This window comes from Eptatretus burgeri, chromosome 3 (assembly GCF_056783735.1).
Source record: "Eptatretus burgeri isolate ZD-2024b chromosome 3, Ebu_testis_v1, whole genome shotgun sequence".
Taxonomy (NCBI): Eukaryota; Metazoa; Chordata; class Myxini; order Myxiniformes; family Myxinidae; genus Eptatretus; species Eptatretus burgeri.
In genome coordinates, this window is record NC_140963.1 from 9,269,526 (window position 1) to 9,286,314 (window position 16,789).

General features: G+C 42.8%; 1 protein-coding gene across 16 annotated transcripts in view; it reads right to left on the reverse strand.

Moving 5' to 3' along the window:
• Positions 1–16,789, reverse strand: part of LOC147029380 (catenin delta-2-like) — a 474,794-nt gene that overhangs the window by 51,987 nt on the left and 406,018 nt on the right. For 14 of the 16 annotated variants that reach the window (XR_015055882.1, XM_085872400.1, XM_085872407.1 and 11 more), the window contains one exon: positions 10,966–11,049. The exons of the other annotated variants lie outside the window; for them this stretch is intronic. Coding sequence is in view for 13 of the 14 variants with exons in the window: in XM_085872400.1 (XP_085728526.1) it covers positions 10,966–11,049 (84 nt within the window). In the remaining variant the exon portion in view is untranslated. The remainder of the gene's footprint in view (positions 1–10,965; positions 11,050–16,789) is intronic. 16 annotated transcript variants of the gene reach the window in all.

The window sequence follows — 16,789 nt, forward strand, 5'->3', positions numbered from 1 at the left end:
TGCTACCCTGCCAGCCCGATCTATTTTAATATATAAACCGAATGCCATGCTACAGTCTACTTTATCATCTATTTGTCCATTGGCAGCACAAGGCTGCGGAGTAGCATCATTGGCTGAGGGTGTGGCTGGGCCGCTGATGCAATGCCCTCTGCTGGTTATGGCAGCAATTCATTTGTTCTTGGGTGCTGGGGATAGCTCGCCTAGTCTTCGCAAACACCACCATGGGATCTTTAACATCCATCAACGAATGTCGACCGATGCAAATTCCCGTTTAACTTCCATCCAAGGGATGGCACACACATTGATTAATCACCCTGCCCATGAAAACACCAGGATGACAGTTTATAGCTGGGTCTGATTCAAACCCTGACTAAACAGCTTCGAGGTGAGTGTGCGTACCTCTTGGCCATCCTGTCAGCCTGATCTTATAATGCTGTGACCCGATGTCCAAATCCCACAAACGATGATCGTCGCTTGTGTTCACAATCTTCTTGATACTATAGCATCAATGGTTCAACTAACATTGAGCTCGTTCCGGTGGGAGGTTAAAATCCCGCTCTGTACCGAACGGTTTTAACTCCTGTGGAGACATTCCGGATTATGGTGGATTACGCAAATGATAACCGAGGAGAGAAACGAGAACCTTAGCTCTTGTAAAACCAACAGGTTTATTTCCTGTAACACAAACAAAAAGAATCAGTGAATGGTGATCACAAGGAGACGACGGCGGGTTGGAATGGGGACGAAAAGGGTGGAACACGGAATCGATAATAAACAATTATATTCAATGTGAATAAAACCGATGGCACCACACACCAGATTTAATCACAGATGGGAAAAGGGAACAAAAAAACCGGGTGGCTTTGGCTGCTGGTGGTGGTAAACGAGCAGGAAATGAGGAGACGAAGGCACAAGAGCAGATAAACGGGGCAAGCCAGGAAAGAGTAAATAAAAGGCAGGCAACACAGAGCAACCGTTCATTTTTCTGATTCACCTCTCTCCTCGCTGCATGCCCAACTTAACTCTCCTCAAAGACGATCTCCCTCTCAGAGTCAATTCTCCTCAGACTATGATCTTTCTCGGAAGCACCGCAGCCACGTGATTTTAGGCTTCTCATCTCAGGGCTTCAAAAACTCCACCCCTTGGAGGCAATCCAGGCTCCTCTCCTATCTCTCTCTTGCCTGGCAGAGCCCCAAGCCACCTGGTTCCACCCGGTAGGATATTACAAAGGGGTTGTACACACAATTCCTTAACCATAATCCCTAATCAATTGTTACCACGCACCACCCCCTGTATGGTGCACATTCAAACAAGACAATCCTTCAGCTAACGTGTCCCTACTTACTACATCGAGACTGGCAAAGCACTCGTACACGGACCACACTAAACCATACATTTTGATCTGTTCTATGGGAATGTCTCACCACCACCACCACCTCTACAATTGTAACAATACCAATGGAAATTTATACTTGTTATGAAAATGTAAATTCTTGATCCGAACAGAAATAAAATTTAGTTTTCACAGCTGAGGTTTCATGTAATCAGACCAATGTTCCCGATACCTTGTACGTTGGCAAACTCTTTTTCTCAGCATTACAGAGTTTAGCAGAGAACATGTTTCAATCCCCTGAGATTTATCATCTTTATAAAAGTTCATTTTCTTTTTGAATTTCGAGATCAGGACTCGTGGAAGAAATCAGTGTAATGGTCAATGCATGGACAATGGTGGGGGGGGGGGGGAGTAGACGCAGCATGAGGATATGGAAATAATAAATTTAATATTACATGGGTACACACAGGACAATCTTCACCATGGTAACTATGACATGGTGGAGTCTAATGCCCAATCAAATTCTGACAGTGGCATGATAGGGAACCATAAAAAAATGAATTGTGTCGAATTTTGATAATTGAGCAACTCTTTGCAATTTTGGAAGTTGGAAAACTGATGATGAACGTTTTTGGAATGGCAGACCAATGCGGTTGCTCGTTTCTGTTAGCGATGATAAAAATATGATTATTTCGAGAGATTGTTGAAGAAATCGATATTTAAATGCGCTCACTCTCTTTGTCGGGATATCTCCAGGCAGGCATGTAAATTTGAGCCTCTGAGAAGTAAAGCAGGCACCACATGGTAACGTTCGAGCAACACGAATCCAAATTTAAGATTCCCAATTAGAATCACATTAAACTCCCATTGCACAAAGATCAGTATGAGCCTCAAGCGTTTTGTTCAGAACTGATATTAATACCAACAGGTGGACTGAGCTTGAAAGATTGCTTTAGCCCAATTTGTCTCTGGATGTGGATATCCCAGTTTCCTTATCAGGAGCTCTATTGGACTGTACCTCAGTGTCAACCTGCCATTCCCGGGGTATGCTGCAATCAGCACAGCTCACAGATCTGATGGATTCGTGAAAATTTAATATTTTGAAGCTCGAACAACTGTGTGGCACTGGGGTGCGTTTCTCAAGGGTGCGGTTTAAGCGCGCACGCTATGGATGTGTGTTTTCACACACAACACACACACACACACACACACACACACACACACACACACACACACTACATGGGACATGGTAAACAAGCGATACAAACAAGTTCTTCAAAACAAATGCTTTTGAGAGGAAACATTGCTTTCATAAATGCAAATTGCTAACTCAAGTAATTTGGCACATTCATACATATAACAACATTTGGTGTCAGGTTTTTCTGACAAACAAAAGAAAATAGGAATTGATTCATTATGATCACATATCTGTTGCTCAGGGCCAGGCGATGAATGGAAGCATGATGATTTTGTTGGAATAAGCATGCGTTCAAACATGAACACGATGAAATATGACATGATAATGGTACCTACACTGGAATGGAATATTGAATCGATACATAATGGAGGGAAAGTATGTATGTATGTATGTATGTATGTATGTATGTATGTATGTATGTATGTATGCATCATATACTCCTCCAAGAGGATTTGACCGAGAAAGCTGAAACTTTTAGGGATTCGTGAGGGCATCCTGAAAGTTTGTTTCCTGAAGTTTCATTTGATTCCATCAAGTTTTGAAAATAAAATAATTTCTGCCCATCTTGGTATTTTATTCCTTTGGGAGGAGGGACGAGGGGTGCAACTGGAATGATCTCAGCTATATAACCACCATGTATTATCTTTACGGTACGCATGCGTTTGCTTTACGGTACCGCATAAGCAGTACGCATCTGTTTGATTTATGGACGTAACCCAAGTTATTTGAAAATATTTTCAGCAGGATACGAGGCAGCGATCCATTGCTTATACTTCGCTCAAATAAAGGGATGCATCATAAGAACGTGTTGCACACCTGTAGGACGGGTACTCCGCTTGGGTATTCATAATGACAGAGATAATAACATGATCCCCCCCCCCCCCACAGCCGCTCCCTTAGGGAGCGTTCAGTACTGAGAAAGACACCACTGTAAAATGCACGTGACAGAGAACATTTTAGTTGTGGCACTGCACAAATGTTGAAAATATTGCACTTTTCTCCCATATGTATTTAGAAACATTTTAAAAGATGGTTAAAACAAACATTTTCACTTCTTTAAGTTACAAATTTAGCAGAAGCCTATTCTTATCCGAGTTAAGTTCCTCTAAGTTAGAAAAAAAGGCAAAGAAACAAGTGTTGGGATTATGATCTCCAGCGACAGTAATGCAATGAACACAGTAAACTATGGTATAAATGGCAAATGTTGCTAGGAAACATTTGTTGTGCAGTAAATACAGTTTAATGAAAAGACTATGGAATTGTTTGTGCTGATTGAATCACTGCATGCTCGTATCTCAACTTTAACTTGATTTGGAATGCATCATTAAGTGCAGCTTCTGATAAATGAAAAGGAGCTGTTTATGATGAAAAGCAAAACCTGTATATTCAAGGACTAGCAGGGGCTACCCGGCTCTGCGTGGCTGGGTGAAATTTTCCCGTCGGCGGTTTCAGGATGAGTTGCACATTGAAAAGCTATGAGGTTATTGGCCTCATGATGATTACCTTTTGTGTGCGGGCCGGCGGCAGCACTGCCAGGCTCATATCCCAGTATACACTTTACAGTGGCCTTAGGTGGCCTCAAAATGGACGTCAAGGCCAACGTGTGGTCCTTCAAATCTTGCCCAGATTCGAAAGTGCAGACCCCCAAAATTTGGGGCCTCAAGGTGCTATGGTTCGCCCGTGAAAGAATAACTTACAAATGCACAAACAAACACAAACACTTGAAAATATTGATAAGATCGAGTTCGGACTACGTGCATCAGGGTTTCCAATTATAAATGGCATAAGATATATTAAATGGAGGCCATCAGTAGAATCAGATCAGATCAACTCAGCTCATGTACCATGCTATATACGGAGGGTCGGTCGGTTCTACCGAAGCAGTTGCTTTGGCAAAGGATATAATCCTGGATGGGTCACCAGTCTGACACAGGAAGTCAGAGCAGGAATTTGTAATTTATTTGGGGTGCCGGCGATAGCTCGCGCCCACTCTGTTGGGATATTTAACGTTCATCAGCCAACGCCAGCAGATGGAATGCCCGGATGAATCACATCCATGATTCGAGGTACGGCACACGTTGATGAATCATCCTGCCTGTGAAACAGCAAGATGACAGTTTATAGCCGGGTCAAGATTCAAACCTAGGCGAGACGGCTTACAGGTCAACGTGCATACCTTTAGGCCATCCTGAGACCCGTAAGCAGAGGCCTTGATAAACTAATTGTTACGAAAATGAGAAAATAATGACAAGGTCGCTTCTGCCTTGAATTCCACCCACAATGTTCAATATGTACTCTTTCCCAATAATTTTTAAAAGGGTATGAAAGGTTAACACTCATGGGAAATAATGCACAACTCCCAAATTGGGTTAAAGGAAGACAGACTTTCATGTAATATAACTATATAAGGCATCCATATAAAACGCATTAAAAATGATGAAGGTAAATGTGCAATGAAGGACATAGTGTATTTTCAATCCGATACAGAAATTGGGTTAATCAAATTTATATTGCTGCTCCACAAGTGCAATCAATTTCAACATGATTAACTGCAGGGAAACACACTCAAAATTGACGAGAGCAGAATTCAATCGAACGTGCAATTATTTTTTTTATATAAAATTCAATGCGACAAACAAAACTGGGCAAATTACTTCTCATTTCAAGAAGTTGCGTTGAAAAGAACTGGTGTGGAAAGCACACGGAAAGGGAGACAGACAGACAGACAGAAAGAAAAAGAGAAAGAGAAACAGACAGACAGACAGACAGACAGACAGAGTTCTCATCTGATGTTTCACTCAAAAGACCTTCATATAAACGTATGCAGAGCATATGCATCAGATTTTGATACAAACTCCAAAGGATGTGGAGTAATTGATCTCTGCTGTCCTCAGAAAAGGCCATTGTAGAGATGAAAAGTTTGTTTTTTGAAAAATAATTTGTCGTGCCTTTGTGTTCTTCACTCCTAATGATTTTTCACCGACGTTGGTGTAATAAATCTCCAGGATATACTGCACCTTCCTCCCTTTTTGGTGATGCCTCCTAATGCATACACTTGCACTGTAACAAGAAATTACAGTTTTAAATTATTAGCAAACAGATGCCATCAATAAGGTTGACACATTTTAGCAATTATCTTGTTAATGTTATTACCGCATTGATCATATGACATGAGAGGCCGGCCAGGCAGGGCCACGGGTAAATTGGATTAGGAATAGGAAATAGTTGTAAAGCAGGCGTGTTCATGTTTGCCTGGGGGGAAGGTTTTAGTGGAGGTCAGTAGTAACTCAATCACCTTTTGTAGTCCACAGAAATTTGCCCAGGTAAAGCAGACTCAGCGGTGTAATGATCAGAGCATCTGCTCTGAGTTCGGTGGGGGGAGGGGGGGTCAGGGGTTCAAACCCTACCTGAGTTATACTAAACACTTAAAAAATGGTGTTGTGCCTCCATGAGTTTATGTATCCATCTTGTGTTTTCCTGCACCCCCCCCCCCCACCATTCCTCCTCTCCCTACTATTATTTGTCCAAATCTCCCCATATTTTGTCCTTCCACTCCACTGTTGGTGTTTCCCCCTCTCTCTCTACTGTTCCTTTTATTCTGTTGCATCTTGATCCGTTCATTGTTTCTGGCTCTTCCATGAGCTTTGGCTTTGTAGACAAAAACAAACAAACAAACGAGAAAAAAAAACACTCCAGCAGCTAACTCAGTATTATTTAACATGTATAAGATGTTGCGGCAATTTGCAGTGCATATGTACATCAGCCTCGATTTGATCCTGCCACGTATTGACTAGCCGAGCTTGAGTCATAACTTTTTCTGCTGCTGAGATGGCAGCTCTGTATTTGACAATCCGTAAACTGCCTATCCACATTTGCTATTTCACGGGGCGACTATGTCACATGCTTTGCTCAGCCAATCATCTTATTTTTGACCAGCAAATACAACCCGTCGCTTCACTGACAGGGTGTGAAGGGGAGGGGGTGGAGAAAGAGAGGGGAGAGGAGGGAGGGGAAGTGAGGCATGGGTGAAGAAGGGGAAGCCAGGAAGGGGAGAAGAGCGACGGCGTACGAAACATTGCCATACACTGCAGGTGGGAGGACACACACACACACACACACACATACACACACACACACACACACAATCAGAGGTGTGGGAGGAGAGTGCTGCATTTTATTCAGAGGGGAGAACGAGGAGGGGGAGAGAGAGAGAGACAGAGAGAGACAGAGACAGAGACAGAGAGAGAAAGGGGGGGGGGAGGGGAAAGAGATTGGTGAGGGGTGTAGGTGGCGTTAGCAAAGAGAGTGATATGTTATGCTTGATGACCGAACCCAAATAAAAAACCTCATGTCAGAACAGCTGTCCACACAAAGACACAACAGAGTTTGTGGCACATCTGCAAAAACTTTGATATCCCAGTTACAGAAAATTTGTGGCAACATTAACCAAAAGCATGGACTGAAAATATGGAAGTAACGCTCACGTACGACCTAATGATCCCATCAAGCATGAACATCGAAAACAAAGAAAACAAATCGACGACAACCAGATATCATACTTCGGTACAAAACACAAACAAACAGAGAAGAAGGCATTGCTAACTGAGGTGTTAATACCAGTGATTCTGGAATAAACGATGCAGAAATCAAGAAAATGACCAAACACCAAGACATCATGAATGAAGTGAAAAGATCCAGGAAGCTGAAGAATGCCAAAGTTGAACCAGTGATAGTTGGAGCTTCGGGAATGATGACAAAGAACCTCACAGATGTATAAAAAAAAACATCCCTGGGAATATTATTACAAACGAACTACAGTTGGAAGCTGTCAAGGGCTCAGCGACGATCCTGAAGAAAGCCCTCGGCACAAAACTTTGAGAACAGTAAACTTCACAGCTTGGTCCAGGAATCGTGACCCCTTGCTGAAATAAAGGTGGATACTTTGAGCCCACCCTGGGAGGACTCCATTCCACATTCTGAAACCCACAAAGGTAGATATCAAACACACACACACACACACACACACACACACACACACACACACACACACACACACACACACACACACACACACACACACACACACACACACACACACACACACACACACACACACACACACACACACACACACACACACACACACCCTTTTATTCGTATCGATGACACTCTCGCCATTTTAGATCAAGTGCACTCGTGAGCGAGTAGATTCGGTGTTTTGCACGCCATTTTGTAATCTTGCGAATCCGGCCCCGATGCGAGCTGTATTTTACTGTTTCATCTTCGCCACGTAACCTTAAAGCAGTTGCCATCTTATAAGTACAGTTCATATATTTTGTGTAATGGCAACCTTTTTCTGCCCATTTTTAGATCCTCGTGGAGGGTCTCTAAGTCTTGCTCACGTTGTTGTTCCTCATCCTCTTCTTGTGGACTTTTTAGATCCTCGTGGAGGATCTCGAAGTCTTACTCACGTTGTTGTTCTTGTGGACTTTTTTGTTTCACAGCCTACAGTTTTCATCGAAACTTCCTGAAACTTGGCATATATATGTAAAAATACCCTGCGCAGATAGTAACCATCTCCGATTGTGAAAATTCATCCTAGAAAAAAAAGTTATGACGTCATAATGTCTCCGCGAATGGAAATCGCCCAAAAAAATGATCTCTGAAACTAGGAAAGCTTTTTGAATTCTGTTGGCGGGAAATGGAACGGGGCATTAGCAGAGATAATTTAACGCACAAATAATACATGATTATGACGTCATTCCTATTTTTTCATATTTCGTTTCACAGTCCAGAGTTTTCATCGGATCTTCGTGAAATTTTCCACGTATATGCATAAAGCCCACGCGCAGGCAGTAACCATCTCCGATTTCGAAAATTCTTCCTTGAAAAAAAGTTATGACGTCATAATATCACCGCTGATGGAAATCGCCTCTTCCATTATCTCCGAAACTGAGGAAGCTTTTTGAATTATGCTTGCGGGAATCAAACGGGGCATTTGCACAGATGATTTGACGCAAATCTGATACATCACAATGACGTCATATTCGTTTTATGACGTCATCAGTATTTTCTGAAATTTTTTGTTTCACAAGCAAGAGTTTTCATCAGAACATCTTGAAACTTGACATGTCATGCAAAAAGCTCACACGCAGACAGTAACCATCTCAGATTGAGGAAATTCTTCCAAGAAAAAAGTTATGATGTCATAATATCGCAATGGAAATCGCATAAACAATTATCTCTGAAAAAACGCAAGCTTTTTGAATACTTCAGATGGAATGGAATAGGGCATTAGAGATAATTTACCACACACCTGATACATAACTGATAACTATGACGTCATCACGAAGAGGACGAGGATCTTAGCTCATTTGAGCTTTTTTGTTTCACAACCCAGAGTTTTCATCGGACCTTCGTGAAACTTATTTGTTTCACAGCCGACAGTTTTCATCAAAACTTCCTGAAACTTGGCATATACATGTAACAATTCACTGCGCAGACAGTAACCATCTCCGATTTTGAAAATTCCTCCTAGAAAAAAAGTTATGACGTCAAAATATCTCCACTAATGGAAATCGCCAAAAAATTATCTCCGAAACTAGGCAAGCTTTTTGAAATCTGTTTGCGGGAATCGAACAGGGCATTAGCAGAGATGAATTACCGCACATATGATACATCACGATGACGTCATATCAATTTTTATGACGTCATTCCTATTTTTTGGCATTTTTTGTTTCACAACCCAGAGTTTTCATCGGATCTTCGTGAAACTTGGCATGTATATGCAGAAAGCCCACGCGCAGGCAGTAACCATCTCCCATTTTGGAAATTCTTCCGAGAAAAAAAAGTAGACGTCATAATATCACCGCTAATGGAAATCGTCTATTCCATTATCTCCGAAACGAGGCAAGCTGTTTGAATTTTGTTTGCGGGAATCAAGCCGGGCATTAGCGCAGATAATTTATCGCAAACCTGATACGTCACAATGACGTCATATTCGTTTTCCATTAAGAGGACGAGGATATTAGCTCATTTGAGCTTGTTCTGTCCAAATTTGATTATTCATTGATCGGTGTGGCCTGCGTGTCTCTCCTGATACCAGGATGAGGTTTATTGAGATATGCTCTTTATTATCCCGAGTCTGTTCGTTCTTGCAGAGCATTATTATGAAGTTTTTTTGTGTTGCTGGTTTGTGCATTGCCCTCTGGGGCCATGCCAACCAGACAGCCTCACGTCCATGTATCAATTTAAACATGCATCGCCGTAAGCCATGCTGACCTGTGCATTTTGTATGTGGAACTTAGTGGTGCATTCTGTTTGTTGCAGTGAATCTGTGTGGAAGAAAGGTCAATGAATAAAGATGCGATGAAAGATTTGACATCTGCTTCATCAGCGATCTTTTATAACAGCATTGAAAATCGTCCTGGGGTCATTACCCAAGTTTTAGATGGGGCATCAGGAGCATCTTTGAAATATCATGAATACCCACAACATAATAAGTGAATAAACATAAAACTCGACGATGAATGAAACTGAGCACAATGTTTAAGTCAAAGAAACCAACGGAAGCACTGTAACAAAATCTGATTGTGCCACATTGACAATGGTGTGTTCAATTGTGATCGCCTTATTACAGAAAGGATACACCACTATGTCGCAGCATCAGAGACGATTCAGTGGAGAGCAACGAGGATTATTGCAGGATTAGTGGGTCTTAGCTCTGAACGAAGGTTATAAAAGACGGACATATTTACAATGAAGAGGGCGAGGTTGTTTTTCTGATATTAAGGTCATGTTTCAGACCATGCCATGAGTCAATGGTCTATCATGGAAAGTGAATGCCAAAGCCCTGACTCTTGGCCTTTGTGTTGAAGAGGAAGTTGCATGAGGATTTGATACAAGTGTGAAGGATAATAAAAGGCCATGAAGGAGGAGATAAAAGCACAGTTTTTGAGGTGTTGATTAAGGATATGGAGGTTTTCCTCTGAAGATAAAGCCTCTCTATTTTCCAGCATCTTTATTTTTTTTTCTGGTTTCACACCATTGTGCACTCCATTAAATGCACCTCTCCAGAACTTCTGAGTTATTGACATTTCTATTTCCTTTTCTTGTGCCTGAAACTCCATCGGCCTACTGTCCACACGATCATTATCTAACTCCTCTTTTCTCCCATCTGTGTGTGGACAGTGGAGAACCACCCCCATAAGTACTCCTCCACAGGTTGGTAATAAACAAGTGGTACGAGTTTCAGCTTGCGGTTCTCCAAGTGTGGTTTATTGGCATGAATTAATCCATAAATGAATTAATTCCCCCAGTGGCATAGGATGACGACTAGATACAACCGGTTAGGGATGCAGTGGGCCAACTCAGTAACATTCACAAGTTCAGATGAGAGGACAGCAAATTATCCAACGACAAGCAGAGTACCCACCCCACAGGCAATCTTGTTCCAAGCAGGCAACATGTTCTTCTGATGTATACCTTTATTTTGGTGGCGTATAGGCAACTGAGAGCTCTGTTTAGGCAAAAAAAGAAGCAACCCAGGTTACGTGCATGAAGTAAAAACATACCTACTACTTAAAATTAAAAATACCGAAGTGCAATAGATAACGTGGGGACAGGAATACTGTTCTGTAAATGGTGAGGACTTGTAATACCCTCCCTCACCTGGAGGCGGCGCTACACGATACACATTTACATGGAGAATTTGCATACCCTCCCCCTACCCCCCCCCCCCCCCAAGACGATACATTAATTGGGATCATGCTGATCCGATGGATGATGGAGCAAGTCTCGATGCAATCAGACCAGAACTGCAGGAGAAGTAGCGCAACACACACACACACACACACACACACACACACACACACACACACACACACACACACACACACACACACACACACACACACACACACACACACACACACCGATCCATGAATTATTGTCAGGATGACGAGCCCACACAGATCACTGCCTCCATGCCTGAAATGGTGCTTTCTTTCCCAATGCAGAATAAAACTAGAACAGCACTCAGTTGAGCACATACCTCCGCAAGGCTGAACATTTTCCATTTTGTATCCCACTGATAGGCCGGATCTGGGATCTGGACCTGAATCAAAATCTCATCGGCTTGTTCTTGTCAACTAACCAACTCATCCACCTTGCTTCATCCGAATCCATCCAGAACTTTTTGAAATATCGTGCTATATATAGTTTTTGGCCCGATCACTCAACCGTAAAGAATCACTTAAAAATTCTTGGGTCCGGATCCGGATCTTCATCAAAATTGAAAGTGTTATTCCTCGTTATACACCCAACCTGTCCACCAAATTTCGTCCAAATCAATCCACAACTCTTTGCGATATCCTTTTCCCATACAGACAGACAAACAGACAGAGGTGAAAACACAACCTCCACTCACCTTCGGTGGCGGTGGGCTTTGATGACGCGCTTAGATACGTCACTAGTTCTGATAAAATTAAATAAAATCAGAAAGTTGATAATACATCGACTCTCACACTGCCCTACTTAAAGTAGTGCCGTCCTAGCAATATGACACATTTTCTTCACAGTGACATAAATAAACTTAAATCCATGACCTCACACCAGCCATCATCTGCATGAATAATTATAGTCGAGTTTTCGCAATGTTAGACAATACTTGGTGGTCTGTACCCAGATTCAACGTCAACTCGTGATGTATAGTTGAGGGAGGCAAGTTAAATGGCATTTGAATGTTGACCATCCATTGTCCGTTGACACCGACTAAGTGTCTGATTATGCTCAACCACTCCATCTTTGACTAAAACAGGTTCATCCAAAATTGGTTGCCACTCCCCTACTTTGCAAGAACCACTGGTCTGATCTGCATCTCTATCTGTTGTCAACCTCGGAGGTTGTACAATGTCTCTTCGAATGAATACCCCGCAGGAACCATCTTCCTCATTGACAACAGGATTGTCGTCTTCAGGCTGTATTACATGCTCTACTGTATGGTTAGTCGCTGGAGCGATTTCAGGAACTAATATCCTACAATCCAGCAAATCCTGGTGATGTATTGTTCCGTTTCCTCAGACATATCGAACGGCTCAACAATATACATGTTGCTTCCTATCCTTTTCACCACCTCATGTGGTTCTGAACACCAATGGTCTTGAATCTTATGTCGACTGAGGACACGGTTCCTGAAGAAGACCTAAGCACCAACTTCCAATGAATAGTCTGTAGTCCCTTTATTGTACCTGTTTTGGCATTTGAGAGCCTCTCTTTTAAGCCTTTCACTTGCCAGCTGAAAAGCACTATGGAGTCGTTCATGATGTTCTGTAGCACATTCTCTTTGTGGTAACTTTTCAGTCTCTGATGCTTCTTCCAGTGTAGCATCAATTGGAAGGTTTGGTTTTTGACCGAAGAATAGGTAGTAGGGTACATATCCAGCTGCTGCATGCGGCATACAGTTATTGGCATGCAGGATGTCCAGCAACAAGATCGGCTACTTTCACTTGGACTCTGGATAGTCCGGCAGATAAGGGGAAGAATCATGCACTTTTTGATAAAAGCATCAAACTTGGTACACATAATCAGTCAGCCATTACAAACAAAATTAGATGTCAAGCCATCCCAGTTTCTGCCTATGACTGCTGTGGTGGCCATCTTTCAAAATGGCCACCACATAACACAAAAACAGCATACAACTCAGCAACCAAGAGGCCGAGGATCCTAATTCTGGTGTCTATATATAGGTTTTTGGGGTCATAGTATTCAAAGAAGGCAATGTCAAGTATGTGAAGCCACTCATTGTACCACTTTTTCAAGATAAATACCCTTTTATAGCTTATGGAGATGAGTTTGTAGGTGTTTATATTGCTTTATTTTACATTCATGAAAATATATAACCAGTACCTTGGTACTGCGTGAGATTTCATGTGTTGTAGACCCACCTGCTTAGTGGTTTCCTACACTTATTGTTTATCTGGTGTTTATCCGTTAGCTGCTACCATCTGACGGAGAATGTTGGAGTCAACACGTGGTTACCGACTGGCCGAGAGCCACCGTTTTTAGTCCATCGTTTTCGGTAATTATTTCGGTCACTGAGATGTGACAATGTCACATCTCGTGTTTGCTTTGTTATTGTCGTGAGTATACTGTATATATATATATATATATATATATATATATATATATATATATATATATATACATATATATGTTTATATATACATATATATGTTTATATATACATATATATGTTTATATATACATATATATGTTTATATATACATATATATGTTTATATATATATATATATATGTCTGGTGTTGCCTGGTGTTGGCGCAGTGGTAAGGGCAGTGGCTTGGGACCCAAGAGGTCCTGAGTTCAAGCCCCGTTGGGACACTGAATTAATATATGTATGTATATGTGTATATATATATATATATATATATATATGTGTATGTATTTATATAATGTATATATATATATATATATATATATATATATATATATATATATATATATATATATATATAAATATATATAAACCAAGTCGAAAACACCAGGGGGTTGACCCAGCCTGCCATCCTTCCGAGGTCGGCGAAATGAGCACCAGTTGTACTGGGCCCGGTGTATGCCCCGGTTAGAATAGGTGTACCATATCCCTGTGTGTCGTAAGAGGCGACCAGGGTTGCGTCAGGAAGGGCATCCGGCGTAAAAACCTATGCCAAATCATTATGCGGACAACAAAACGAATTTCCATACCGGATCGGTCGAGGCCCGGGCTACCAACGACCGCCAGGGGTACCGGTGGTCAGCAGGGTACCAGTGGAAATTGTGCTACTGCTGGGCGAAGGAGGAGAAGGAGACGGGGAAGGCGAGTCCGGAGGCAGTGGGAGAGGGGGAAGGGTAGAAGTGTGGAGGTGAGAGTTGGAACTCTGAATGTTGGGACGATGACTGGCAAAGGGCGAGAGTTGGCTGATATGATGGAGAGAAGAAAGGTGGACATACTGTGTGTACAAGAGACCAAGTGGATGGGGAGTAAGGCGAGGAGCATTGGAGGTGGTTTCAAACTGTTCTACCATGGTGTGGATGGGAGGAGAAATGGTGTCGGGATAATCCTGAAGGAAGATCATGTCAAGAAGGTATTGGAGGTGAGGAGGGTGTCTGACCGAGTGATGAGTGTGAAGTTGGAAATTGAAGGGGTGATGATGAATGTCATCAGTGCATATGCCCCACATATGGGGTGTGAGATGGAATATAAAGAAGATTTCTGGAGTGAGTTAGATGAAGTGGTGGAGAGTGTATCCAAGGATGAAAGAGTGGTGATTGGAGCAGATTTCAATGGACATGTTGGGGAAGGGAATAAAGAGGATGAGGAGGTGATGGGGAGGTACGGTCTCAACAAGAGAAATGTGGAAGGGCAAATGGTGGTAGAGTTTGCAAAAAGAATGGAAATGGCAGTGGTAAACACGTATTTCAAGAAGAAGGAGGAACACAGGGTGACATACAAGAGTGGAGGAAAGTGCACACAGGTGGATTACATCTTAAGTAGGAGATGCAACCTGAAAGAGATTAGTGACTGTAAGGGTGTGGCAGGAGAGTGTAGCTCGACAGCATCGATTGGTGGTCTGCAGGATGACTTTCGAGGTGAGGTTGAGGAAGAGAGTGAGGGCTGAACCAAGGACCAGATGGTGGAAGCTGAAGGAGGAAGACTGTTGCGTGAAATTTAGGGAGGAGGTGAGACAGGCGCTGGATGGTGGTAAAGATGGGTGGGATGATTGGGCAACGACAGCAGAAGTTGTGAGGGAGATAGCGCGGAAGGTACTTGGTGTGACATCTGGACAGAGGAAGGAAGATAAGGAGACTTGGTGGTGGAATGAGGAAGTACAGGAAAGTATAAGGAAGAAGGGGTTGGCTAAAAAGAAGTGGGATAGTCAGAGAGATGAAGAAAGTCGGCAGGAGTACAAGGAGTGGCGTCGAAAAGCAAAAAGAGAGGTGGCAAAGGCCAAGGAAAAGGCATATGACGAGCTGTATGAGAAGCTGGATACAAAAGAAGGGGAAAAGGATTTATACCGATTGGCAAGACAGAGGGACCGAGCTGGGAAGGATGTGCTGCAGGTTCGGGTGATAAAGGACGCAAATGGGAATGTGCTGACGAGCGAGGAGAGTGTGTTGAGAAGGTGGATGGAGTACTTTGAGGAGCTGATGAATGAAGAAAATGAGAGAGAGAGAAGGTTGGAAGAGGTGGAGATAGTGAATCTGGAAGTGGGGTGGATCAGTAAGGATGAAGTGAGGACTGCTATGAAGAAGATGAAAAGTGGAAAGGCGGTTGGCCCAGATGCTATACCAGTGGAGGCATGGAAGTGCTTAGGAGAGATGGCAGTGGGGTTGTTAACCAGATTGTTTAATAAAGTCTTGGAAAGTGAGAGGATGCCGGAGGAGTGGAGATTAAGTGTACTGATTCCGATTTTCAAGAATAAGGGTGATGTGCAGAGCTGTGGAAATTACAGAGGGATAAAGTTGTTAAGCCACACCATGAAGTTGTGGGAAAGAGTAGTGGAAGCTCGGTTGAGAGGAGAGGTGACGATCTGTGAGCAGCAATATGGGTTTATGCCAGGAAAGAGCACCACTGATGCGATGTTTGCTTTGAGAATGTTGATGGAGAAGTACAGGGAAGGCCAGAAAGAGTTACATTGTGTGTTTGTGGATTTAGAGAAAGCTTATGATAGGGTGCCAAGAGATGAGTTGTGGCATTGTATGAGGAAGTCGGGAGTGGTGGAGAAGTATGTGAGGATCGTGCAGGATATGTATGAGGACGGTGAGGTGTGCGGTAGGAATGACGGACCGGTTTAAGGTTAAAGTGGGATTGCACCAAGGATCGACTCTGAGCCCTTTCCTGTTTGCAATGGTGATGGACAGGTTGACGGACGAGATCAGACTAGAGTCTCCATGGACCATGATGTTCGCGGATGACATCATGATCTGTAGGGAGAGTAGGGAGCAGGCTGAATCGAGCCTTGAGAGGTGGAGGTACGCACTGGAGAGAAGGGGAATGTTAGTCAGTAGGAGTAAGACGGAGTATATGTGCGTAAATGAGAGGGAGGGTGGTGGTATGGTGCAGTTGCAAGGAGTTGAGGTGGGGAAGGTGGATTGGTTTAAATACTTGGGATCAACTGTCCAAAGTAACGGAGAGTGTGGGAGAGAAGTGAAAAAGAGAGTGCAGGCAGGATGGAGTGGGTGGAGAAGAGTTGCAGGAGTGA